Source organism: Haliaeetus albicilla, chromosome 28 (genome assembly GCF_947461875.1).
Source record: "Haliaeetus albicilla chromosome 28, bHalAlb1.1, whole genome shotgun sequence".
NCBI lineage: Eukaryota > Metazoa > Chordata > Aves > Accipitriformes > Accipitridae > Haliaeetus > Haliaeetus albicilla.
In genome coordinates, this window is record NC_091510.1 from 16,087,563 (window position 1) to 16,113,599 (window position 26,037).

The window sequence follows — 26,037 nt, forward strand, 5'->3', positions numbered from 1 at the left end:
GATTCACTTGTCGTAAGCTCTATACAACCTCACAGCAAAAAGGCACAGCCTGCCACCCTTTATTATTTAAAATCGAGTGCAACTGTTGAAATGGCATTTCGAATTGCACTAGAATGCTCTTTTCCTTTAATTGCTTTTGAAAGCAAACAGAAGTATCTTCTCACTATGATCAGCACAAAGCAAAGGCGGATGCATTTAGTGCCTTGTGCAAATTGGCTTTCAGAAGTAAATTTTGATACAGCAAAGTGAATGGCCAGTGCTCAGCAGGATATTGTGGTTAGGTCTCCGCAAGTGGTGAGGTGGAATTTGCTACACATAGTTGGTCCATCTTGGACAGAAGCTGGCCAAACTGGCTGTGGGCTGTACATCCAAAAGGACACCTGACTGACAGTTGCTTTGCAAAACTGAGCAAAGCAGGCATATTACGAAGGGCAAACTGCAGCTGCACTTGGCAGAAGATTGCCAGGAAAAACGCCTGTAGAAGGAAGTTTGAGTTTTCCCCTACACAAGAGGGGGTCTATCTTTTAAGTGTTCGTGGCACCTAGGATCCCTCCTTCATCTTCTTCCCCTCATTTGGAAGACTCCTTCTCATTCTCTCTGCAGAGAAGTTACCAACAGACCATAGAAGAGGGGAGTGAGTTAAAGCCATGTAGAAGAAGTAGTAACTTCTCCCACACTTTCAAGCATTTGTGGGTTTGTCTTGTGTGTGTCATGTCGTCTCCCCGCTCCCCCTCATCTTATGGACTTAATCTTTTTCTAGGACAGCTTCCATTTCCATTGAAGTTGGTACACATTTTCTGTTGTTATTACTGAAATGTGGATTTCGGTCTCCCCTCATGTAAAGTAACATCTTTGCTCTCCTAGGTATTGCACACCATGGTAGCTGGTACAGATTTTAGTCTGAGTGGGATTCTTATTCCATGGTTTTCTTTTATACATCCACATTGCTTATTTTACAGTTACATCATATATCTATATCGAGATTCTCACACAAGTACAGCGTCTTATCCAGACACGATTGGTGTAACTGAACAGATTCAAATGTAAACGGACAGCTACTCAGAGACCTACTGAACAAAATTCTCTATACAAATGGTTCTTGTAGCAGTTAAGTGCCAAAGTGTAATTGAAAGTATTTATAGCAGATTTCAGGTACTTTGAAATCTAAAATTAATGTCTCCTGAAATGCTAAAGAAAAAATTCTTTAAAAACCAGTGGCGAAACAGTAGCAAAGGCATAGCAAAAAGTGTACCTCAATTAAGATAAATTTTTGTTTATTTGCCATTAGTTTATTTATAAAAGTCTGTTTTCTCACAAAGGGAAGAAGTGTGCTTCTCAAACTCAACAGAAAAAAATCGTTAATAAATTCCCCAAGAAAAGGAAAGCCTGATGCTAATAGATGAGTAGGCGTGCAGCACTCCAAAACAATTTCTAAATCACAGAATGAGATTAAGATTTAAACTTTTTCTGATTTCTCATGGCATGCTTTTTTCAGGAGGTGAAGGCAGGAAGCAGGGGTTCTTCCTCCCTAGGTTCTCATTTCCTCACTGTCTTTCAAACTCTTTCTTTTTATATTAATTTTTAAGTATTTCTAGCTTCTAGCTCTTCTTTCTGCCTTCCGTTTTTTCTTCCTCTGCTGACTCTCCAACTCCTCCCTTCTCCAGACAGTTGTATGTGTCTCAGAGCTGTGTTCTCAGAGCCAGCCGTGCAGGTGAGGCCAGCAGCAGAGTAGTATGTTACGTGCTCCCCCAGACCATCCTCTTCTTTGCCTTTTTGTCTGTATTGATCAGATGTTACTCTGAAGAGCAAGAGACTAGCGGACAGAGCAGAGGTGCTGCAGCACAGAGGGTCTGCTTTATTAAATGTGGTTTCCTAGAACTATCCGCAATTGCAACACAAAAGAAAGAAGGAGACTCTCAAAAACATGAGACCCAAAACCATGGTGGTTTGATTGTATTTCCTGATGAGCAGTTTTTCTCATCTTTTTTTTTTTTTGCCAGCTTCCCAAACTGAGGACAGTTTTATTTCCTGATTGACCTAATGGCTACCACTCTTTTTTTGAATATCCGAGTTCTTTGCTTTCATGGCAAAACTGGCCTTCATTGGAATTCAGGCCACATGCATGCCGTGTTCTCACATAGTTCACATTTCTGCTGCCTGGAAAGAGCGCTGAAGAGAACAGTGTAGCAATTTGACATGTGTTGCAGCCTGCCATTAATTTTCTTAACTAGGGCTAACCAGAAGACAGACATAATGGACCAGTCTCCTTTTCCAGTCATTCACTAAGATCTATAAACTTCCAACTCTCATGTGGCAGGGCTGCTCTATGATTAATAACTTCTTACTCACTCATTGTTGATAGCGGAGAAACGTCAGGATTGTGTCGGCCCTTAGCAAATACTGGCTGTTAGATTTTCAATTAGCTTGGTGGATTACTTTTCATCCTTCAGTTGAAGTCTTGTACGGTGTCAATGCCACACCTGTGTAAACGTTATCAGCGTTAGATCCCAGAGGATTTGTCGTTGTTCCGTAAATGCTCCAGCAAGCAAGCAAGAGCTGCCACTCCTCTGCGGTGCGGTGGCAGCTGATGTGCTACCCGCTGTGTGCCGGCCAGAGGCTTCCAGTGGGGTCTTGGGAGTTGGGCGCTTCTGGAAAGAGCATGTCGGATAAAGCGTAGTTGATGTGGACTGTGCCAAAACACTGATGATAATGCCCCACGTAGGAATATACGGCCCACGCTAGGCATGAAAATCCCAGTATTCTTTGCGGAATAAACACCACTAATTCTTCTCTCCTTTGGTTCTCTATGTGCACTGTTTTCTTTATGTGGATAGCAAGGGGAAAATAGGAGAGAGCTGGGGAGCTAAAGTCCCACATTTTCTGCAAATTGGGAAGAAACAAAGTAGCTCCAAAGATACTAGTGTTTCTCCAGCTCTGCTTAAGTACTATGTTCAGCATTAGAAGAAAGCAACTCTTTGAAGCTTTGCTAGCAAAACAGGTATCTTTTTTCCTTTTAAAGTTTTTCTATCTACAGGAACAGAAATGGGAACATTTGAATTTTCTAACTTGTCTCAGGTTAGTTCTAGTAACATTTATGGAATGTGCGTCCTAGACATTTTCCACACTCGCTGAGCTGTTTGAAATGTCATTACCCACAGATCTAGGAAAAGTTGCCTGCCAGGCCAGACATCCTGGCTGAATACCAATATCATAAGATGGGCAAGGGAGCATTTGTTATTTTGATCTGAGGAGAAATCTGGCATTTTAGATTTTAAAATATCCCTTCACAACTCAAAGATACTGGAGTTGATTGCTCTCCTGCTGTGATTTTTTTTTTATAATATGTAAAGAGCATGCACTGTATAAACACAGGAGCCTTTCTTATTGCTGCAACACCTGTTGGGTATTGTTTAAGGAAAATACATTGTATTTAAGCTTTCCTGGTGATGAATTATTCTCCGTTTCTGATGATTGTTTGGTGAGACTTAAAATTTCAAAATAATGCAAATGACTTCATGCAATATAATGAAATCAAATCTAATAGAGTTATTATTCAACTTAGTTGATAATTCAGAAGCTATTTTTAATTCCGTTACAAAAGCTTAAAACTTGTCCATCAAAAACATGGGATATATTTCAGATTCTCTTAGGGAGACAGCTGTTCATCTTATCATGACTTTTGACATTTCCCACAATTCTTTTAAGGAAGTTTGGTTTTAAAACTTTTGAATTATCTTTGATTCTAAATACCTTCTATTCATTTCAAGAAACAGATGAGTACCAGTATTTATACAATAGTAGTAACTTGTCTGTTCCCTAATAATGTGCCCTTGGGGCGAAGGCGGCCAAAACAGCCTGCTGGGCTGCATCAGGCAGAGCGCTGCCAGCCGGTCGAGGGAGGTGATCCTTCCCCTCTGCTCAGCCCTGGGAGACACAGCGGGAGTGCTGGGTCCAGTCCGGGGCTCCCCAGTACAACCCAGACAGGCACGTACTGCAGCGGGTCCGGCGAAGGGCCACAAAGATGATGAAGGGGCTCGAGCATCTCTCCTGTGGGGAAAGGCTGAGAGAGCTGGGACTGTTCAGCCTGGGGAAGAGAAGGCTCAGGGGGATCTTACCAAGGTGTATAACTATCTGAAGCAGAGGGAGCCAGGCTTTCTTCAGCGGTGCCCAGCGACAGGACCAGAGGCCATGGGCACAAACTGAAACACGGGAGGTTCCCTCTGAACGTGAGGAAACACTTTTTCACCGTGAGGGTGACCGAGCACTGGCACAGGTTTCCAGAGAGGTTGTGGAGTCTCCATCCTCGGAGACATTCAAAAGCCGTCTGGACACGGTCGTGGGCAGCCTGATCCTGGTGGCCCTGCTTGGGCAGGGGGTTGGACAAGATGACATCCAGAGGTCCCTTCCAACCTCAGTCATCCTCTGATTCTGTAACAAAATAGCCTGAAGTTATATTTTAATAGGAAAGAAGATACAAAGATTTTAAATGGAGTAAAATGTAGTCTTAATAGAATGAGGGGAGTTTTTCTATTGACTTCAGTGTAATCAGGCTTTGGCAATAAAAAAGAAATTGCACAAGAGAGAAATTGGGGGGAGGGGTGGTGTTTGGGTTTGGTTTTTTGTTTTCAAAATAATCCAGTAGAATATGATTAAGAAGTGTATCTGAAATGTAATCCTTTTGAAAATGTTGTTTGATTACGAGTCACTAGACTGAATACGCTATTTTTTTTCATTCCCTCTTTCATAAGAAACCAATTGCATCCCCTTGGCATTTATTGCAGATGAACAAGAGAGCTCTGGAGCAATTATTTATACTGTTGAGCTCAAGCGCTATGGTGGGCCTCTTGGAATTACAATCTCTGGTACTGAGGAGCCTTTTGATCCCATAATCATTTCCAGCCTTACAAAAGGAGGATTAGCTGAAAGGTAAATTGGAAAGCAAATTATTTTTAAACATTCTTTTTGTCAAGATAAATCTTTATTTTGTTTACATGAAGATGCTAATTTTCATGGTTTAGCAATTTGTGTTTTTATAATTCTCCAAATCTGAGTTTATAATCTTTTTGCTGTTGTTTTTTGATCATTGCCAAGTTCAGGAGCATGAGCAATATCTTAACAGGATGTTCTTGCACATACTATGCAAGACAGAGCAGAGGATTGTGGTCCTTATTATAAATCACCTAGGAAAGACTAGTCATTCAAACTGCTCAGTCACAGCAACACTTTAGCAGCCTTTTAAAAGCAATAGCCTTGTATAGTACAATAGGTAAGGAAAGCACTTCATGTGTCTAAGTTTATCTGAACTTAACTGTATACTTATCTGCCATTTATATACACACACTGCATCTGTATGTGCACTTACATACACCATAGCAAGCATTATCCAAGGAGTAGAAATGCTCCTCATAGTAACTGATGGATAGAGAATAATGGAAACGCTAAGGTTTTCTATCACCTGTTATTTCTAAGATAGGTAGAGTCATTGCAACTGTGGTACCTTTGGTGGTGGTTTCAGAGAGAACTTAGAGCACGCAAAACATGATACTGTGCACAGCCAGAACAAACAGTGCATTTACACAAAGAGAATTTATTTTCTTCTCTTGATATGATCCATCCTGAACGCCATGTTGGTGAAATAGCTGGTTACTTGCTCACACTGCCATTATCTGTTATGTTGTGAGACTTCTAGAAACTTGACTCATTTCAGAACATACTGAGCTGTCTGAGATTGCTCTTAAACAGGTGGGCTGCAATGAGTATCATCCATAGGTGATTAACTCAACTACCGCAGTAACGCAGAAATCCACATCTCCATGCCTCCGCTCTGCTATTGTCACTACAACAAAGGTGACTTGCTTTAAGCCTTTCTAACAAATAATTACTCTGTAACACAGCTATAAAAGCAAAATGAAAGAAAGAAAGGGAGATGAGACTTTCATGCCTTTGTTGTTTTTTATGCTCTCAATGTTTTACTTCTCTCTCTTATTGTAGGACTGGGGCAATTCACATAGGAGACAGAATCCTAGCAATAAACAGTAGCAGTCTGAAAGGAAAACCTTTGAGTGAAGCCATTCATTTATTACAGATGGCAGGAGAAACTGTCACCTTGAAAATCAAGAAGCAGACAGATGGTGAGTATGGCCAGGGGCAGCATCAGTGGTCTTTAATGCATGTGTTGTTACAGATTAACAAGCATTTAGGCCATCCCTGGAAAAACGTCATGTCACTAGTAAAAAGCATATTCTTAGAACTGCAGTAAAGCAATGACCGCCACCCCGTTGTTTTTTTTTTTTTTATAATCCTATTCAGCTACCAGTCCCAAGAAATTTTCTGTCCCTGTGGGTCACATAAGTGAACTGAGTGATGCTGAAGATGAAACCTCTGCTGCACAGAAATCTGGCAAACTCTCAGACATCTATTCCACTACAGTCCCAAGTGTTGACAGTGCGGTAGAGTCATGGGATGGCTCTGGTATTGATACCAGCTTTGGAAATCAAGGTACTATCAAGAATGCAATCAACATTTAAAGTAGAAATTATCACCTTCATGGCTGACCTTCCTTTGCCTTAAAGAGAACTTTATCTGTACCAACTTTAAACCCTGTGCTTTGTAATGTGCCGGTGTCTTATTATGACCACACACCTCACCAGGCAGCATGATTTCTTACACTTGGCTGGCCTCAGATTCATTTTTTCATGACAATGTGATGTGTTATGAAGCATTTATCAATATATTAACAGGCTTTTGTTAGCTTTACTGACATCTGAATAGCCAGGTCCATAGCTCATCCGCAACTAAATGAGTTTATCCTTCAAATACAGATAAATGCAAGACACAGAACACACTGAAGATTTTCAGGAATTTGATGTCCATGTGCAGTAATTTTTGACTGACAACAGATTTATTATAAACTGCTGAAGCAGGAACGTTAGGCATTGCTTATGATTTGTAAATCATTTGCTTCTTCCTCATTCCTGCAGGATTAACATCTAACTTTCAGCTCTCAAAAACAATCATTCTATTTAAAGACATGATTTTCCTAAACACTAAATTTTCTACTTCTGCTTGGCTATTGTTTTATATAAGATTTTCAGATAATCGCATTTTAATTTGTAAGACACATTTATTAGGCAGTTGGGGATACGGACATCTTGTAGTGTTGTAGATAACAAGAAAAATAACTTCTGCACAGCTTCAGTGTATTATTTAACTCTCTTTAAAATGTTTATTTCCATAGTAAAGCAGGTATTCCCACTACCTGGCAGGTATTTGGACAGGTAGATCTTTACCTCAAATAATTTTTTCTTGCTCTGGTTGCACACATTCTTTCAATTTTATTTCTCTGTTTCTTTCTATTGCTTTCCAGGAGCATGCGTAGTAGCTCACGGACAGCTGTTTTGTACTCTCACAGAGAACTGAAACTGAGCTCTGCCCAGCAGATTTCCCATCTAGACTGAAGTTCTGTGCTGGTTACTTTCATTGCTATTCTCTAATGTGCCTGCTCAGTGATAACACTGGCGCTTTCTTCTGGAAAGCAGAATGTTTCCTTTGAAACGTGCTGAGCTACTTGAGATCAAGAAGTAACTGATGTCACTACTAGTGGCCACTTTTTCTGTTCTTTAATTTTTAAGTATTTCTTAGCCTTACTGCATATGTTTGGCGTCAACTTACTTTAAACAAGACAGTCTCAACACATTTAATTATAACTCCCATTTTCTACGTTTTACTTTTAATTTACTGCTACATATAACATTTTATTTAGTACTGAATGTATTGGTCTATATTCCCTCTGTATAATTTGTATTTCACTGGAGTTAGAGTTGGGATTAATTTGTCCCCTTTTCTGTTTTTAGCTGGTTTGGTCAGTTTATCAAAATAAATCATGTTATATTTTCTTCTGATATTTTGAAGTTCTAAGGAGAAATATTGCTGAAAAAGTGCCAAAATTATAGTTCTCATTTCCTGGATGAATTGATGATATTTGGAGCAAATTGTTCTGCTGTGGAAAGGACTGAGGCCCAGACTGCTTTCCAAAGTCCTGATGATTCGGATGCTACACCAAAACTAAACCAGTATCTCAAAGCAGACTTTTTTCCTAACTGCCTTGAAAAAATCAGCCCAGACTTGGCTGGATACATGGCACTTGTGCTAAACAGCCTGAGTGTAATCAGATTTGTGCCTTATCCCTTGCTGTGGTACTAATGTGACCCAGATTTCTATTAAAGTTCATTCTGTCTTGACCTGTCAAGTGGAGTTTGGCTTCTCTCCAAACCATTCTTGGCATAAGCACAGGCCAAGCATATTGAGGAGTTTGGGGAATGTTTCTGGAGCACCAGATAATGCTTTATCCTATTAGTTACTAATATAATGCTGGTGAGCAGTCTTTTCTCTCCTTGAATTAATACCCCATTTTGTACCTTTGTCTAATGTGTCTGCCTTACTAATCCGGAGCCTTCCCCACACAGCAGTCACATTTTCACAACCAAAACCCTTTCTAGAATCTGGGAGTATGTTAATGTCTGCCAATTAGCTAGAAAACGCACACGGCTCTGTGGTTACGTGGGATTTGAGGGAGACAGGTCTAGACTGATTTATGGAAGCAAATTGCCCTCTTTTGAGAGGTGACAGCAGTGATATTTGTTAGTCATCAACAAAATAGAACTTCCTAATCCAATATGCACATCAGAAAACACCAACTGTAGAGCTAGAAAAGGAATATGTCAAGATGAAATATATATATATATCAGCTCTACCATAATGGATTTTGCTTACCAGATCAGCATCAGACTGTGACAAGTCGATCCACGTGTTCTTCTTGATACATCACTTGGAAGCCAGACTGTCTGGTTCCTACTTGGAATTCAAATTACACGTAATTCAGTTAAAGAAATACTGTTGAACTAATATCAACATTGCTTGTATGATAAAAGCACCCAGAAATAAACTCTTCAGATATAAAGGCTGTCTGATGCCACTTAGGCAGCCTTGAGATATTTGGAAATGGCTGATAGAGGAATCACTTTCTGCAAGGTGAGCTTTCCAAGGGCGTATATTGGTCCCGGGCACGTGTGCCCATCGTGAGACAGGCCGTTCGTCAGCTCTCGGAGCCCTAGCAGAAAGCAGGAGCTCTGCTGAGTGCCAGTCCCCCTTCCACCAAGGGGCACGGGTATGGAGATTCCCGTGCTGGCCTTTCTGCGGGGCTGTGCAGGGCTGTGACAGCGCAGGGTCACCTTTGTATTGATGAGTCCTTGCCTCGGCGGTGCCGAGAAAGAGACAGCCGCCCTCCTTCCTCTTCTGGCATTCCTCCAGTTAATGCTCACTCGAGAGCCTCTGTACCGTGCCAACTTCTGCATCTAGGTAGCCATTCTGTAGACTGGTAGTATTGTGCATAATTGACACTAATATGTCACTAATTTTTGGCTGCATTGCTTCCAAATTTGAGAAAGTTACCAGGAGAAAGAAAAAACTTTCTTGCTAGTCATCTGAAAAGTCAAGTTGATGGTTTTTTTTAATGCATCCTTGAAAACTCTTTTTTCAAGAGGTCGGAAGTGCAGTTTTCTTAATAGCTTAGGTTTAATTTTGGGCGTGTCGCACATGACCACATTGGCACATGTTTAACACATCCATAACATAATTTATTCACTACTGTTCAATGTGTGGTGTCACATTGGACAGTGATTAAATTGTGAAGGTGTCTAGAACTAAACATTAGAAGCAGCTGAGACATAAACAGTAGGAGAACAGTGTTAAATATATTTAAGATTTTGCTTTCAATGGACTTTCACAGGAGAAGCTCTAAAGCATACCTTATTCCAGGTATAATTTAGGTCATCAATAATCTGACTACTACTGCGAAAAAAGGTAGCAATCATGAGTCCACAGCCAAGTTCTAGAGAACCCAGCTTCAGAAATGTGCTTTTCTGTCATTACAACATATGCAGTGCTGTAAATATATAATTTTTCTTTTTAGGACACACCTATCAGGCTTCGGGATACAACTTCAATACCTATGAATGGAGGAGTCCCAAACAGACTAGTTTGTCCCCTCCAAGCAAACCACGAAACCACCCATTTCACGATACAGGGCTGAGCGAAGACGAATGGGACCGACCTCCACCAAGCAGGTAAGTTCCCATATGAGTTTCTGTGTTTCTGATTTGCAGCTGCAGCAGTGCCTCAAAAATGAACAGTTACTGTCTCAAATGAAATTATGTTTTTCCAATGCAGCTGCAACAGCTCTTCCTATAAATATGAGATATAGTATTTATACTTCATGAAACTTATTAGGGTAGATTAGTGACATTTATGGAAGATTATGATGCCAAAACCAAGACATATATATTTATTTTGAGTTACTTCAGACAAAAAACCCACAGCATTTATTATTAAGAATAAACAAACAAAAAAATTAGGGCATTCCCCTGGGTAAGCTTCAGAAAAAAACCTCCTGTTTTCTACTCCACAGAAATAAACCTACAAATAAAGTGGCTAAAGACAACTGGCATGTTAGTCTTTTGTCTTCCATGAAAATTACTCTTTTTGGTTTGGGCAAAGAAGCAGAAATTACAGTCGTCTTCCATAAATGCTTGAGACATCTGCAGTGATTCAGTAGGAGAACAGAGTGATCCAGGTAGAAATGTCTTGTCCAAAGCTATGGTAGTTTGCCATGTGTTCATTCCTCTTCTTCTGAGAATTAAATCTCCTTTTCAATGAATTTCTCTGCAGACAAAAGAACTTCCTGAGGGAAGAATGCTTAGCTGACAGTGCTTGGAGACAGTGAAAGACCCAAAAGTCTTTTATTCTGTATTCTAAGGATGATCCAGCAGTGGAACCACTGCAGAGACTTGGGTGATTCCTGCCAAAGAACAGTTCTTCCTCAGACAAGGGAAGACAGACATCACAGTTACAAAGATTTCTGTGCTCTTTGTACCCATCCTCAGGGCTTGCAGGCACGCATGTCCTTCATCAGAAATACACTTTCTTGTGAGAAATTCAAGTTTAGTACTAAAGAAAACCTTTCTGGTCCCTGTATAAACATACTGCATAAGTAAATCCATAAGATCCAGTCTGTTACCTTTGAAATACAAATCAAGGGAAAGCTTAGATGCCAATGCTGCTTTTCAGAATCTGAATGAAAAATCCTCTGATACAGCAGATTGCTCAGTGGCATTTTGTCTGGAGACAAGTCTGGCAAGATGATAGCAAAGATCTGGGCAAGTATGAACTCCTAGTCCATATCCAGCTCCTTTGGTACCTACTAGCCAGAAGCATACTGGAAGTTTTCATAGGCTAGTCAGTGGACAATATTTAATAAGGGAAATGACCGTAGTTTTCTTCATATGTCCCATTCTTGGTAAGTTAATTCCTTTCATTTCATAGCAGCATCTTTACCACAGTTAAAGCCCATATTTTGTTTCTCAGATGAGATGCAGCCATAGATTCCAGAACACCTACTGTTTTGCAGCTTGTTGTGGTTTAACCCCAGCCGGCATCTAAGCACCATCCAGCCATTTGCTCACTCCCCCCCGCTCCCACCCCCAGTGTGATGGGAGAGAGGATCGGAAAAATAAAGTAAAACTCATGGGCTGAGATAAAGACAGTTTAACAGGACAGAAAAGGATGGGAACATAATAATAACAGAGTATACAAAACAAGTGATGCACAATGCAGTTACTCGCCACTCGCTGACCAGTGCCCAGCCAATCCCCGAGCCACAGTGTCCCCCAGCCAACTTCTCCAGTTTATATACTGGCCATGACGTCATATGGTCTGGAATATCCCTTTGGCTCGTTCGGGCCAGCTGTGTCCCCTCCCCACTTCTTGTGCACCCCCAGCCTCTGCTGGCAGGGCAGTGTGAGAAGCTGAAAAATCCTTGACTTAATATAAACACTGCTTAGCAACAACTGAAACATCAGTGTGTTATCAACATTATTCTCATTCTAAATCCAAAACACAGCACTATACCAGCTACTAGGAAGAAAATTAACTTCATTCCAGCCGAAACCAGGACACAGTTACATAAGTAATAAGCTGAAAAAGTTGATGAGCAGTGAACCAGGAAGCTGGATTGTAAAATACAGAATCTTCTAAATGAAAAGCATGTATTCTGCTACAATTTTAAAGCACCATTCAACAGAAAGTATGCACAGTAAAGAGTCTTGTTCTACTTGTCAATGTGACTTAAACCTGAGATACATGGCACAAATTAAAATAACGACTATTTTAACCCCATATCTGTAAAATGGATTATGCCCCACCTGATGGTGTTCCTATACCAAGTGCTGGCGTATTTGAGAAGGGCATGTCTGTTCTTCCAGTCTGTTACAGGGATCCCCAGAAAACCACCTCTTCTCTGCCTCTACCTAAGCAACTTACCACCTTCTCTAACACTAAAAAGTAATTTTTTCTTACCTTTATTTTGTGTAGCACAGCTTCCAAGAATATGTGGCAACAGAAGGAGACTGAGACATTGGGAGAGAACCGAGAAAACCAGTTAAAGCAAACTTCTGTAGAAAGAGCAGGGGGAGACATCAGGAGCATGAAGAAAGAGGGCAAGATGTGGAAGGGTGCCTCTGGTGGGCAAAGGAAAGGTGGGGGAGAGCTGGAAGAGTGGAACACTTCCAGGTAGGAGAACGACAGGTGCACAGGAGTGAGATCCAGCTGGGCTGAGGTGGGGGTCGGAGGGGCGGGGGGAAGAGGGAAAAAAGGAAAAACAGTTGAAATGAGAAAAAGGAGAAAAACAGGGTAAAAGCAGAAAACACATCATTAACACGCATTGAGCGACAACGAAATTTCAGTTGGCAAGTGAATGAAACCAGAGTTTAAATCGCTCTGTAGCTTGGTGTCTACCTATCACTGGCAGGTGTGACAAGTCTGTTATAGTTCCTACTCCAGGGAAAATTTTTTGCACATTAAAACAATAAGTACAGGAATGAGTCTGCTAGATCCTAGAACATCCTATCACCTCCTGAATTTAAAAAAAAAAAAAAAAATTTTGTCTCTCATATGGCAATAAGAACCAAGTAATAGGCACCTGTGTTTTCGTATCTGTCCCACTACCTCTCCTTCAGCATTTGTATGCATCTAAATTTCTGATGGCTCTTTGAATAAGCATCAGAAAACCAAATATATTCATTATAGGTCAAACAATATTTCACATGACATAAAATCAATCTCTCAGGTTTCAGAAAAAAAAGCCATCTAAACAAGAAATTATTTTGGTACGTCTTTTTTTCTGGTGCAGTAGCTCAGCTACAAACCAGTTTATTCACGTGGCTGTAATGGAGATGCAGAAGTCCAGCGTTTCACACACCAGGAGACAAGACTCAGAGAAAAGGCAAAAGAGAAGGTGAGGGCAGAAAAAGGAATTGAGTTGCTTCAGCTAAAAAGATGTCCAGACATATAGGCATCATGATGTCAGATTTCACAGAAGTCAGAGCAGAAATGGATCTCCAGTCCTAGGAAATCTAGTGTTTCCCATCACAGACGATTGCCTCAAATAATCCTGTTCATTAACTCAAGTCCTATTTTATATTATAATATTGGTATGGAATATAAAGAAAGGTATTTTAATGGATGAATTCGTCTATGTTCAATGTTGGCTATTAAAACAACTATTTAGGTTTATTGAAAAGAAGTCAAGGATCTTTCTAAAATCATGTTTTAAATACTTTCTTATCTTGCCTGGGAGGAATTGCATCTGTGATCTGAGTAGGTATTCTCACCATTGCTGTATCTATTGCAATATCTTAGAAGAGACACTGATGCTAGATGGAGAATCATTGCAATAAGAGATTGAAATGGCTGACCATTGTCTGCTTGACTGATCGTAACTGTAAGAAAGCATCTCTGAGGCAGAGTATCATGTGTGTGAAGCATTCAAGCTGTCGTCCGTTGTGCTGGGCAATTCTCCTATTTAAAAGCTATTCTGTTAACAGTGTTACATTCACGCTATTCTCAGTAATACATTGTTTGTCAAGCAAGGCCTCAGATGCTTCCATAATAGTGTTTGCTCTGTTTATGTGCTGTTAAGCACCACTAGCTGCAGTCGGTGGGCAGCTGCTCCAAAGTAACAGCTTGCTGCCACCAAAAGAGCAAATTCTCATCCTTTCCTTCCTCATCCTTCCCCTGTCTTTCACATAATCAGCCCCCTCCCGTGCAGCAGCTCTGACGCTTGTGTGAACCTCCATTGAGCTGATTCCCCCTGCTAAGACAGCAGAAAACTCCTGCTTCCTCCCCACGCACACATACACTGGAATGGTGTTGCTTTGGGCTGTGTTGCTGCAGTCCAGAGTTGGCGTTTTTTATCAGACCTTTCTTGCTGGGCAACTTCCCTAAGCATCACTGTCATCAGCATCTTGCTCCAGAGTGCTAGTAATAAGGTTTCGGTGTGTTTATGAAACACCAGAGACCCGAGTCTTCATGCAAGACAGTTGCATCCCTGAAAGTTTCTCTGTGTTTGTGTATGAAATGACTGGAGCAGTTTATATGATGGCAGTCAGGTGGGCTTAAACTGATACTGATAAATGCAGCTTAGGCTGAAGGAATCAGGTAAAAAACACCACCATCCCTCTTCTGCAAAATGCTGTTTGCAAAAATGAGGGCTCTTTTCGTATTCCCTGGGAGAAGTCTGTGAGGTTGAAAGGTTTTATTGCAAATACTTGTTGCACAGTGCAGCTCTGCATACAGCTACTGGTTGTTCATTAATTTTCATAGGGACATCCCAGTTTCAATCCAGTAAAAATGTGTATTGAATTGTTCTCGGAATCCTTACTGAATAACTCGCTACTCAGATCCTGCCAGCTGCTAGCGACTGCCAGGCTATGAGAAGACTTGTCTGTCATGTGCTCTGCATGTCCATCCAGCCTCTCCTGATCAGCAACTCTTCCCCACTCTCCTGCCTACCTACCGTAACGTTCTGTCATTCAAGTTGCAATCTGTGGCAAGGCACATGTGTAAAATATATTTTTCGAGGGGAAAAAAGTCCACGTGTTTTTTAACCTCTCATTGTAAATCTAGCTTCACAGGTACCCATGATAACACCGAGGCTGACCAGGAGGAAAATTTCTGGTCTCAGGCTCTGGAGGATTTAGAGACCTGTGGCCAGTCAGGAATTCTGAGGGAACTAGAGGTAGAACAATCTTAACCTTTCTTTCCAATTATAGAGAAATATAATGATTTTGGTTTGGTTTACATTCATTTTATTTTCTCCTTTTTTTCTTTTAAGTTGCACTAATCACACCAATTCATTTAAAAGCTTTAACCCCTCTCCACAGGACAAGGCTGACAGGCGTCTGTGTTTGAGAAACATGACTCTCTTGGTACCTACCCTTTACCTTTATATTTTTGCTTGTGCAGCTGCCTCCCCGCCCCTAGCCAGAGCTGTTTTCTTTTGTACAATGCAACCAAAATTCTATAAACATGTTCACCCCAGAGCTTTTGACTTGCAGCTTCTGCTGTGCATAACCATTGGTGCTGTTTGCACAGGCAGCAAATGGCACAGAACTTCTGAAGCGGGCATAACCCTCCTGCAGCAATGCATCCCATTCTCTGACAGACGCTTTATGCAGCTTTTCTTAGCATGTTGTAGGTTGTCTTTTAAATTGAAACTTAATTTGATTAAGATGAACATAAAAGAAAATCAGCTTTTCAAAATGTTTACCTATAATCTTACCACTCTGCAAAAAAGCTGCCAATGTGAGAAATGTTCGTTATACAGCAATTTCTTCCCTATGTAACAAATTTTCACATTTCATCCTGAAGTTAATTGCAAATCTAACCATGCTTTGTGTTAGATTCTGGGGGGAGGGAAAGGGGGGTAGAGGCGGAAGGGAACAGAGACAGAGTAACTTTGAGTCTTTATTTTTCTAATCACCTTTTCTCTAAGTTGTCTAATCAGAACAATTAAGATTATACTGCCACTTAAAGCTATGGAATGAAAGGTCCTAAAATATTTTCTTTTATGTTCTTTTAAATTCCTGGAGCTGCGAAACTGGCAGAATCTCATTTTCATTTTTATGTTATATAAAGTCCTTTAGCAGCCAGGAGGAATGTGAATGGCATAACTGGGTGAAAGTTTTTCAGTTCAGATTAATTTACTTCCTCAGATTTATGGCTTTTGTATTGCATGTATGGGTAGCAAAATGTGATTCTCATGTATTTGTTATTGCAAACCAGAGAAATGCAGGAGAAAACGTTATACTGGTTTAATTCCATAGTTAGATATGGTTCAGTACTGCAGGCTTCTCTTGCAATTTTCAATATTCAGAGCACAATGAAAGGATATGGAAATGGATAATTCTGAAATGGAAATAGATCGTTCATGCTGACCAGAATTCAGTTACTTCAACATGTTGAATTTTCCTCAGCCTTTCACAAAAGTGAAATTCAGAACTGTAGATGCTGTATCATTTATAGCATCGCCTTGTTGCACAACCCACAGCTCTGAAATGAAAGCAAGACTCATTCAGTATGTCAGGATGCTGAGAATGGCGATGCCTCTATTTTATGAAGTGCCATTGCGTAGTCAAGGACTCCTTATCGTTTTTCATTTCAAGGTCTTCAGCCAAAGAGCAAAGAAAACTGTTGTTTGCCAAGTGCTCTGGATGCTTTTGCTCCATCAGGCAGTAATATCAGTCATTACTGAGCACAAGAGAGACTGTTAAGGCTACAGTATATTATCTCGTAATGAAAGTAGTGCTGGAGCTGGGAGAAAGAAGGGTGACAGACATGCTCACCAGAGTCAGAAGTGAACGTTTAGTTGCCTGTTTTCCCCTTATTTTTTCCCCCTTCATTTTAATTTCTCATTTTCAGGCAGGCTGCCTGCATCCTGTCCCAGTCAGAGTTCAGGTTATGGCCTTTTAATTTCCCTTTTCACGTGTCCGTCAGCACCGGGGAGAATAAATAGGAAATTCAGCGTACCCTATCCCAGCAGTGGCACCTCTGTAGGGTGGCTGCGCCGAAGCGCGTTTGCCTCCTGTTCCCCGAAGCAGAAAGCTTTTCACAAGGGGGGAGGCTCCTCGCTGTGCACGGGGGGGGGTTCATGTCAGTCTGTTCCATCCAGTGGACGAGATGACTCCGTCATCCTCTTTCAGGATTTCACCCTCCCTGTATTCTTGCATCTAACATAAAAGGCTAGCTTCTTTTACTGAGATTAAGAACAGCAGTGAGGCAGGGACTTGTACTTCTGAAGTATTAGCGCTAAGCTAAGGCAGTTACTCTTGCAATATGCGTGTTATGCAAAGTTTCTCTCCAGGCAGCGAGCTTACCTGCACTGAGCTTTCCCCGGCCTGGGGTGGTATCTGGGCACGCTCTCTGCCAGTGCTGACTCTAGAGCTGCCTACGTATTCTGGTGACTCACATTTTTTTACCTGGCACGCACCGTCTGAATTGTAAATGCATTCCTATAGCTCCAATTCCAACAAATGCAATTATGCCACAACTTAAATGTCATTTTATTTACATGTAAAATATTTTTAAAATAACCCATGATACTACACACTCTTCAGTCTGCCAGGGGACTAACTTACAAGCATAGCCATTCTAGTGCTCAGTATTTTAGTTTGAAGTGCTGTCTGAAAACTTTTGCCCATAGGGTTCTGTTATTGTTGTTGTGTTTTGTTGTGGTCCTTTATTTTATAGTGACTTGCAAGCAGATTGAACATCTACCCTCTTGCCTTTTGCTGTGCCCTGAGCGATTGTGTTTTAACAAAGAGTAGAAATGTTTTTCCTACTGCTATGAATTAACCACTTACTTAACCCACATTCTGTGTTAAAAAATTAACCTGTTCCTTAATGCTCTAGGCCACAATTATGTCAGGAAGTACAATGAGTTTGAATCATGAAAACCCACAACCTCGTAATCAGCTGGGAAGACAAGCCAGCTTCCAGGAAAGAAGTACTGTACGGCCACATTACAGTCAAGCTACTCGTAGTAACACATTGCCATCGGATGTGGGGAGAAAGTCCATGGTTCTGAGAAAAATTAAGCAAGAAATGAAAGAAATCATGTCACCAACTCCTGTGGAGTTACACAAGGTCTGTAATTTTTTTTCTGACAGCTTTGGAATAATATATTCAGCATAGTGAATCTAATTATATGGCAATAGAGTAAGCACTTTTTATAATGACTCCACAGATGTAATTTGGGGGCCATGCATATTAGTTCTTACAAACACATTAATGATATATCCTTGTGGGGGAAACAAACCAATAAGATGCATCTTTGTCTACCATTTCGTTTTACAATAAATCCTCAAAAGGGACTGCTCTTTTGCAGGGAGGTTCCACTGGTAATTTGAATTGACAATACCAATAACTCATCTCTGCAAAATGTGTTCATTAAAAAAGCAAAGTTTAGTTTCTAGAAAATATATTTCTTTAGGAAATTACTCCAGAGGGTTTGGGCTTCCCATTGGTCCTTTTTTAAATTAACACTCATTTTGAATCAAATACATGAGACTCGATGTACATAATAGAGAATGTTATTTCAAATTAGCTATTGCTTCTCTTCTCTTTTAATTCCTTTGCTCTAAAAAGGGTAAGTAATCCTCAGTCTGTGGAATTTTTCACTGCTCAAGACTGTTGAAATCACCTGGTGATATGAAGGTGGCTCTGCACGCCAAGGAAGTACTGGATAAAGTATCTTCAGACAGGCAGAGCAAACACGCTACCAGCTTAAGTCTCAAGTCCAGTGAGGCAATAATAGCAACTGGTTTCCAGAACTTTGGTGGATATTATAATGCTGTTCTGATTGATGGGAATGAGCCTCCCATCTCCTGTACCCATCATCCTCTTAAAGGTTTGAGATCTTCCCAGAGAGGAGGCAGAAGAGCGGAGAATTGTCACTAAGAGGTCACATGTTGTCATTCTCAGGAGAGTTGGTTTGGTTTCTAGTCTCTGTAGGTTTGACTGAGTTTAGTTTGTAGTTCATACAGTTTTAATTCAGTGAGGTAAGGACTCACTGAGTGTGGGCTAAATGAATGTTTGTAGAAGGCAGTAGAGTGTGGATCTTGTATCTGGAAAATCAATCCATTGCCAATGTAAACAATCAGTAGGATGTGTTGTGATAGTTTTAAGCTGTTCATATTTCCAGCTTGACGTGACATGATTAATGAGTTAGTTACTGCGCTCAGTTTTCCTGAGTGGCAAGTAAATGCAAGATATAAAACAAAACTATGGCAGTAGGCACTTCATGGTGTGCTCACATTCAGCAAAGGCACAGTTTTCTCCTATGGATTGTAAAACTAGCCTTTCATGATTGATAAAATAAATCCTTTCCTAGAAAGGAGTCGTCAGATTTCTATTAATGAGTCGGTATTCTGTGATAGCTGCTAGCTCTTAAGAGTCCTGGGCAGTAAAAAATACCCTGTCCTTGAGCTTTCTGTCTCTTTAGTTGTCTGGTTTTTTTAAGATTGCTGTGACCTTCAATTTTAGTAATTTCCAGTTTTTGTTCAGATAGCATACCCACTTTTGCATTGTCTGCTGAAGTGATGTTGAGTTTGCTTATACTGTCTATTCTGACATCCAGAAAAGAGTCATTTCCTTTCGAAGAATCTGAAAGTTGAACATGCACTAAGGATTTTGCAAATCCTTACAGTCGTTTAAGAAAAATAGAAACCATTGACTGGATCTTACAGTCTGATTCACCGAAGTGTTCTTGTACCCCTATGATGACACCTGCAGGTTAACCCAAGCATCATGGGCTGCTTTTGTATTCATGCCCATCTCAGCAAGTTCTTACTTGTTAGTTTTCTTAGTGGTTCTTGTGGAGCAGTGTGCCTGTTACTTTCTCTCTCCTCCTTCATTTTTGTATTAGATCTCTAGTTTAACACTAATAAGCTGTTCAGTTGCTATTTCTCATGGACAGCTTGTCCAATGGTAGTTTTCCAGAAGAGCTGCAATGCCACAGGTATGACTTCACTTCACTGTCAGAGAAATGCCTTGATTTAATATTTTTCATAACAGGCCTTACTGGCAAATGTGCTCTGCCCTCTGCAGGCAAATGTCTTCATCAGCTGGGCCACTGACGGGACAACCAGTGAAATAAGAACTGGTTTGGAAAACTGTGATTGTATAAACTGTCTCTGAAATACAAGCTAAGACATAGCTTGCCTAAGACTTAAAGACTTTTAAGGATGTACTTGACTGCATGCTGCTGAGCTTTCCCAGTTTCTTCAGCAGGACAGGTCGGGTGCCTATTCACTGCCTCGGTGCGATGAGTCTGCACGCCTGTTGAGTCGGGGCCTATGTACCCTATAGATCAGGGTTCAGACCTTAAGTTTGATGGCAGAAAATGGACCAGCTAAGGTCAATGTTCCACTGGTTTTTCATAATCTGATTGTAAGAGAGCAAGAATATATGATTCTACCAAAGAATCTCTATAGGGTAAGAGAAAGACTGGACAAAAACTGCTTGGGCTACAAACACAGATGAGTAAGTCTAACGGAACGGCATGGGGAACAGATGACATTAGTAGCTTGTCCTTCTCAGATATACACCTGTCAGAAAGGTAACACAGCCCTGAGGATTATTTTGTTGAATGCTGCAAACTTTGCAGCAAGTTAACCTGAATTCTTCACTGCTCTTTCTTACTTCACTGCATTACATTCACCAAACACGTACTTGAACTGTCTTCATCCTGAGGAAGCTACAATTGAGATAAGTGTCGTACAAATCTCTTCAAACATTTGTTCCTGATGGTTTAATAAGTAACATTTAATTTAACTGGATAGCATATTGCTATATCTGTACCCAAATTTAATTAATGCTTTTAATTGATTTTATCTACCTAGGTAAGCATATAGATTAATATTTTTCTAAAATAGCGGACCATTTTTTTAAAGTTTCATAGAGCACGCATTCCTCTGAGAGCAAAAATATGCACTAGACATCAGATAATTTTTCAATATTATTATTGCAAGTAGTCATTAGCCTAAAATCACAGTCGGTTAAAATACCACAGTAGCTGATCTGTGCAAGATGTATGAATTTAAATTAAGCATTTTCCATAGATTTGAGTGGGAGGAGAGGCATAGAAACAGGCTCAAAACTTGTAAGCCTGTTTAAAATTTCTAACTATTTAATTGCTTATGAAATAGGAATTAAATTTCTATTTCAGCTTTCTTTTTCCCTTAGGCTCCTGATGTAAATTTAAAAGTCTAACAAATTGCCCATAATGGAGATTTTGCTATTGAGATCAAACCTTCCAAACAGTTGTGATCAGAAGTGCAGATAGAACAGCATGATTTAGGTATTGCATGAATTGCCTGCAATCTCATACCCGTCAGACAGGGCTACTGGCAAGTGAAGATGAGAAAACCATGTGGTAAGGCTTTGTCCATACCCGTTATTAAACAAAAATCTGGGTATTTCGGAGAGCAGGGTTTTTACTCTGAGATTCCCTTTGAAGAATATATGGTGCCCTAAAAAGAAGTAGCCCCTGAATTATAACCTATAATACAAAAGAAAGTTCTCTGCAGATGACTTGTACCTAAAAAATGTGACAGCTGTCAAACCTGCAACAAAGTTAAATCGCGGCCTCATCTCTTAAGTGAATAAGTATCAGTTGCTTTAATTTCCAAGCTCCTGTTAAATAAAGCAAAAGTCACGAGAAGACAGCCATAAGGAAAACAGTTTTTTAAAATCTTCTATGCTATGTAGATCTGAAGAACCAGGGAAATGAGAAAATATTTTTATACATCTTTATATACAAGTTCTGATGGCATGGTAGTGACAGTTCCCTTCCAGAATGTCTAGTCCATATAAATCAGGAAAGTCCAACCTGAACAACTAGGGGAGCAAGAAAAGACTTTGGACAATCATTCTCAAGTTCTGCTTCTCTCCATGCCCCACTATTGCAGTACTTCCCACTGTCTTGTGAATGCAGTTTCTCACGTCTACAGTAAATCTCTTCTTTCGTGTCCCTTACCATTTGCAATGCCCCATTTTTTGACTCACAAGCTGGGCATGAAGTAGCATGTGCATTCCCTGGGCATTATTACAGACAAGATACAAGATAAGGTGAGCTAATGTGGACTGGCACTTCCTATAATCTGTAGAACAGAATTTTTGTGTATTTTGTTTGCTAATAGACCACTCACTAAAAATAGGAAAAAAGCAACGCTGTCCTAGACCATACAAATGGGACCACCGTCTGTAGTACATGCAGAATTATTTCCCACTCTAGCTTGGCTTTGATAAAGTCTGGACTGTAATAGACTGTCCAGTTTGGGTTCTGAAAATTAAAGAAGGGTGTTAACCTACTGAACAGAGTCCAGAGAAAAACAAGCCTTGTTTCACATTGCTGCAGAGAAGGAGAGAATAAAGTGATCTTGTTCTCTGTGGATAGCAGCAGGCTTAACTCTCAGCAAGGGCGATTTAGTTTAGACCCAAGGAAAACATCTGAAGCACTGGAAGGGATTACTTTAATAGACTGTGGAGTCTCCATAACTGGAGATTTTAAAAAGCAGGACAGATAAATGTCTCCCAGAAATGGGTTAGATGCAGCTGATTCTGCCTTAGGGCAAGCTTACAGTCTAGATGACTTCAGAGAGTCCCGTTCAGTATGTCTTTGTAGTTCACCTGAGGTTGGATCCAGCTCCACATAACTCCAGTGCCTGAAGGAAGAGGAAGGGGGAAAGAAAAAGAGTAAGTGGAACGGGAATGTTCCTTTTAAAAATTGTGCCATCTGTGCTAGAACAATGCATAGTATTTTAAGCCAGTCTTCTCCTCTTAGGCACTGTATCACATTTTTACCTTTACTTTTCAAGGCTTCTTTAAGAAGCAGTTAACATGAAGCACTCCTATCCTTTGTGATGGTGTGGGAAAAAAGTTATCTCATTTGAAGATAATTTGTGTCTTTGTCCTGTGCTAATTATTTTTCATTCTTGCCAGGAAATACACACAAATCTGTCAATAAAATATATTTCCCTCCTTTATTAACTTTTTCAGTCTTGCTAGAATGGTAGGTAGTCTTATGGCAGTCTTTCATAGCAGCTTCAAACACACCTCAGATCAAAGCCATGTTAGACATGCTGTGATATCACACATAAAAGCCTCTGTTGATAACAAATTATTAGAAGTTTCCCAGAGTCCTGCAGGTACAGCAGCTGTTGATATAAATTAAAATCATTCTAAAATGGATTATTTTTAATTTGCAGATAGGTTTGTCAGTAGCTGAAATGCCCTTTGACTCCTGAAATTCACACTGAGACGGAGGGCAGTATGACAGGTTCAGCCGCAAGTTACTTTGGGGGAAGATGGGAGAAAAGAAGACAAGGACCTTAAACACAGCAGCCACTGGGAAGTTTACAATGGCAGCTCATGCCCAAATATGAGAATCAGTCACTGGCAGGGAGAAAGCCTTCAGCTTAGTTAATGGGACTTCAGGTGTGGCTCTCTGCTTTGCTCTACTGTACAGAGGGAGAAAAACAAGGGAAGAGGAGGAACGGGTGTAAAGTAAGGGACAAATACTGTGTTGGGGGCATTTGTGCTTCCCACAGCATGAGACAGACAGACATTGTCACAGCAGCCCAGCGATGCACTGTCCACGTCTGCAGATAAAACAGTGCTAATGCTGCAGCACCTGGCATTGTATCTTACTCCTCCCGGCTGTTGCCCAGGATAGCTACCAAACTTACTAGTGAGTCTGTTTTAATTCCGGTTAAAGCACTGTTGATATGGCACTAAAGCCAAGTAAAGTCAAGAAAACTGCAGAGAGCAGGAAAAAAACTCAAACCAAGTGTCTGTGCTCTTTGTTGATCTCACCAAATCCTTCGCTCCTGTTTTGAGACAACCTTCTCTGTCCCACCTTACCTTTTCACAACAGCAGTTAAGGCAGGATCACAGAAGCTTTCTGCAGGCAGCACCAACCAGCATGGTGCCCCAGCACTGCTGCGCCTTGGCATTCTTCTATGAAATACTGACCAAGGCCTCAGCAGCCTGATCTGTATTTGGTCGTGGCCTGCCTTGGGCAGGAGGTTGGACCAGAGACTTTCTAAAGTCCCCTTCAATTTGAGTGATGCTGTAATTCAGAAACACCAGAAAGGAACTCAGTGGCTGGCACGCACAAGGGTGCGGCACATGGAGCATTACTAGTACCAAGCCGTTATAAAATTACAGTGCACTCTTAATGTTGTCATTTTATCAGCTGAGGTATGATAAAACCAGTATTTTGAACCCAAAGTGATATAAAATATAGCAGTGAAAGCACAATTTTGACTGTGTGACTGTATCTGCAAACATTTTGTGCCAGCATCAGTCAGATGTCACACCATTGACTCACACAATTTACTTGCATAGGTCTGCACTCCTGATGTGAGAAAGAAGCAAGAAAAAATAAGAACCTCACAAAAATAAAAACCTAAGCATGCCACATACCTACAAAGAAGTTTCTGAACCTTTTTCTATCCAATAACTGAATTCACAAAACTACCCGTGAGGACTTGTTCTCTGAACACCTGAAAAAACTTCTCCTAATAGTTTTATTAACTTGTATTTATTTCCTGCTTTTGAACAACAGTCTCTTGGCTATGTAAGACCACTGCAAGCTCTTTCAGAAGGAGCCACCTTAGTACTTTCTGAAAAGGTTTCATTACAACTCTTACACTGAGCACATTTGAGATTAGGCTTTACAGGGTGGACCATTGCCTGGCCAAAACCAGGCTGGCTGGGGCTTACAGTGCTGGTGGTGTTGATGCCCTCTGGAAGTTTTGGAAGACATGACACCAATTGCTTGGTTGAGGCCAGGTCTTCATCCCTGAAGCAAAACTAAACCTAATTTGTACTCAGATCCTGGCAACTAGAGAACAGGGAACAAAAAACTAAGACTGAAAAAAATGACACCACGAAAGGTGGGATAAATACCACAAATTTCCAGCTGACAAGCAGAAGTGAAAAGGGCTGTTTGTTACTGAAGAATAAGGTGGCTTCTGAGAATATAAGGTCAAAATGGGAACAACTCTTAATACTGTAAGTACCAAATAGTAGGTAAGTGATCTCTCTACCGTGGAAAAAAAAAGCACCAAAACCAGGAAGGAAGCCTGTCTAATGCATGTAGAAATGTGGACAAACTTTTTTTTTCCCCCTTCTCATCATGTTACATCACCTCCACAGGTAACTTTGTACAAGGACTCTGATGGAGAAGACTTTGGGTTCAGTGTCTCAGATGGCTTATTGGAAAAAGGAGTGTATGTTAAAAACATTCGACCAGCTGGCCCTGGCGATCTGGGAGGTTTAAAACCATACGACAGACTTCTACAGGTAATGGCACCACACAGGCTTAGCGTGACGGGATGTGACACTGATTATTTTGTAGAAAGATTTGTAACCACACTGCAGGCTGTTTGTGTAGCTACACGGGCGTCATCGTAGGAAACCACACAAAGTGTTTTCATCACTTATTTGGAACAGCCTTATCTACATTGCTTACTGTATTTTAAATGATGAGCAGTACTGTTCTTCTGCATTTCTGCTGGGAAGGGATGTGTCTAGGGGGATGGGAAGAAGGACAAATGATCGTAATTGCTCTGTGCCACAGGCCATGTAAATCGCTTAGAGCCTCGGTAAGAAAAGGCCATGCTTCATGGTGACTTGGGCTTTTATGCAGTGGCACTAAGGCTAGGTTCTTCTGTAAAGTCCTATTTGAAGAAACAAATAGTTTCAGAATGTTAGGTGTTTCACAACTCCAAAGGAGACATACAAATGCTCACTGGAAAGTTGGCATTTCCCACAGCATTTCCAGACAGATTCATAATTTTTGCTGTTCTTGATACAGACTTGAGAATTGTTTCTCTGCTTAATCCAAATTGTTGCTTGCCGTAGTTGTAATAATGTAATACTGACTGAGCGCCACACTTCCCCCAGTGCCATGTTGGACCATGCAGGAAAAACTAAATTTCTGTCAACTTAGCCCATTAAAAAACTTCATATATTAATTAAAACCAGAGAAGACCTGAACTGAATTGACATTTTAGATATGACCTGTTGTATTTAAATTAATGAACACCGTGAAAGACAGAAAAACGATGTGCTGTTAAA

The 26,037-nt window shown here is 40.6% G+C and overlaps 1 protein-coding gene across 10 annotated transcripts in view; it reads left to right on the forward strand.

Moving 5' to 3' along the window:
- GRIP1 (glutamate receptor interacting protein 1) overlaps positions 1-26,037 on the forward strand; it is a 327,461-nt gene that overhangs the window by 299,571 nt on the left and 1,853 nt on the right. For 7 of the 10 annotated variants that reach the window (XM_069773563.1, XM_069773562.1, XM_069773565.1 and 4 more), the window contains 8 exons: positions 4,782-4,926; positions 5,992-6,131; positions 6,310-6,498; positions 9,971-10,124; positions 12,427-12,624; positions 15,019-15,130; positions 17,803-18,036; positions 25,114-25,260. In XM_069773563.1, the coding sequence (XP_069629664.1) occupies positions 4,782-4,926; positions 5,992-6,131; positions 6,310-6,498; positions 9,971-10,124; positions 12,427-12,624; positions 15,019-15,130; positions 17,803-18,036; positions 25,114-25,260 (1,319 nt within the window). Of the gene's footprint in view, positions 1-4,781; positions 4,927-5,991; positions 6,132-6,309; positions 6,499-9,970; positions 10,125-12,426; positions 12,625-15,018; positions 15,131-15,275; positions 15,321-17,802; positions 18,037-25,113; positions 25,261-26,037 lie in introns of those variants that run through there. The other 3 variants (XM_069773571.1, XM_069773572.1, XM_069773570.1) reach the window with 2 other exon arrangements.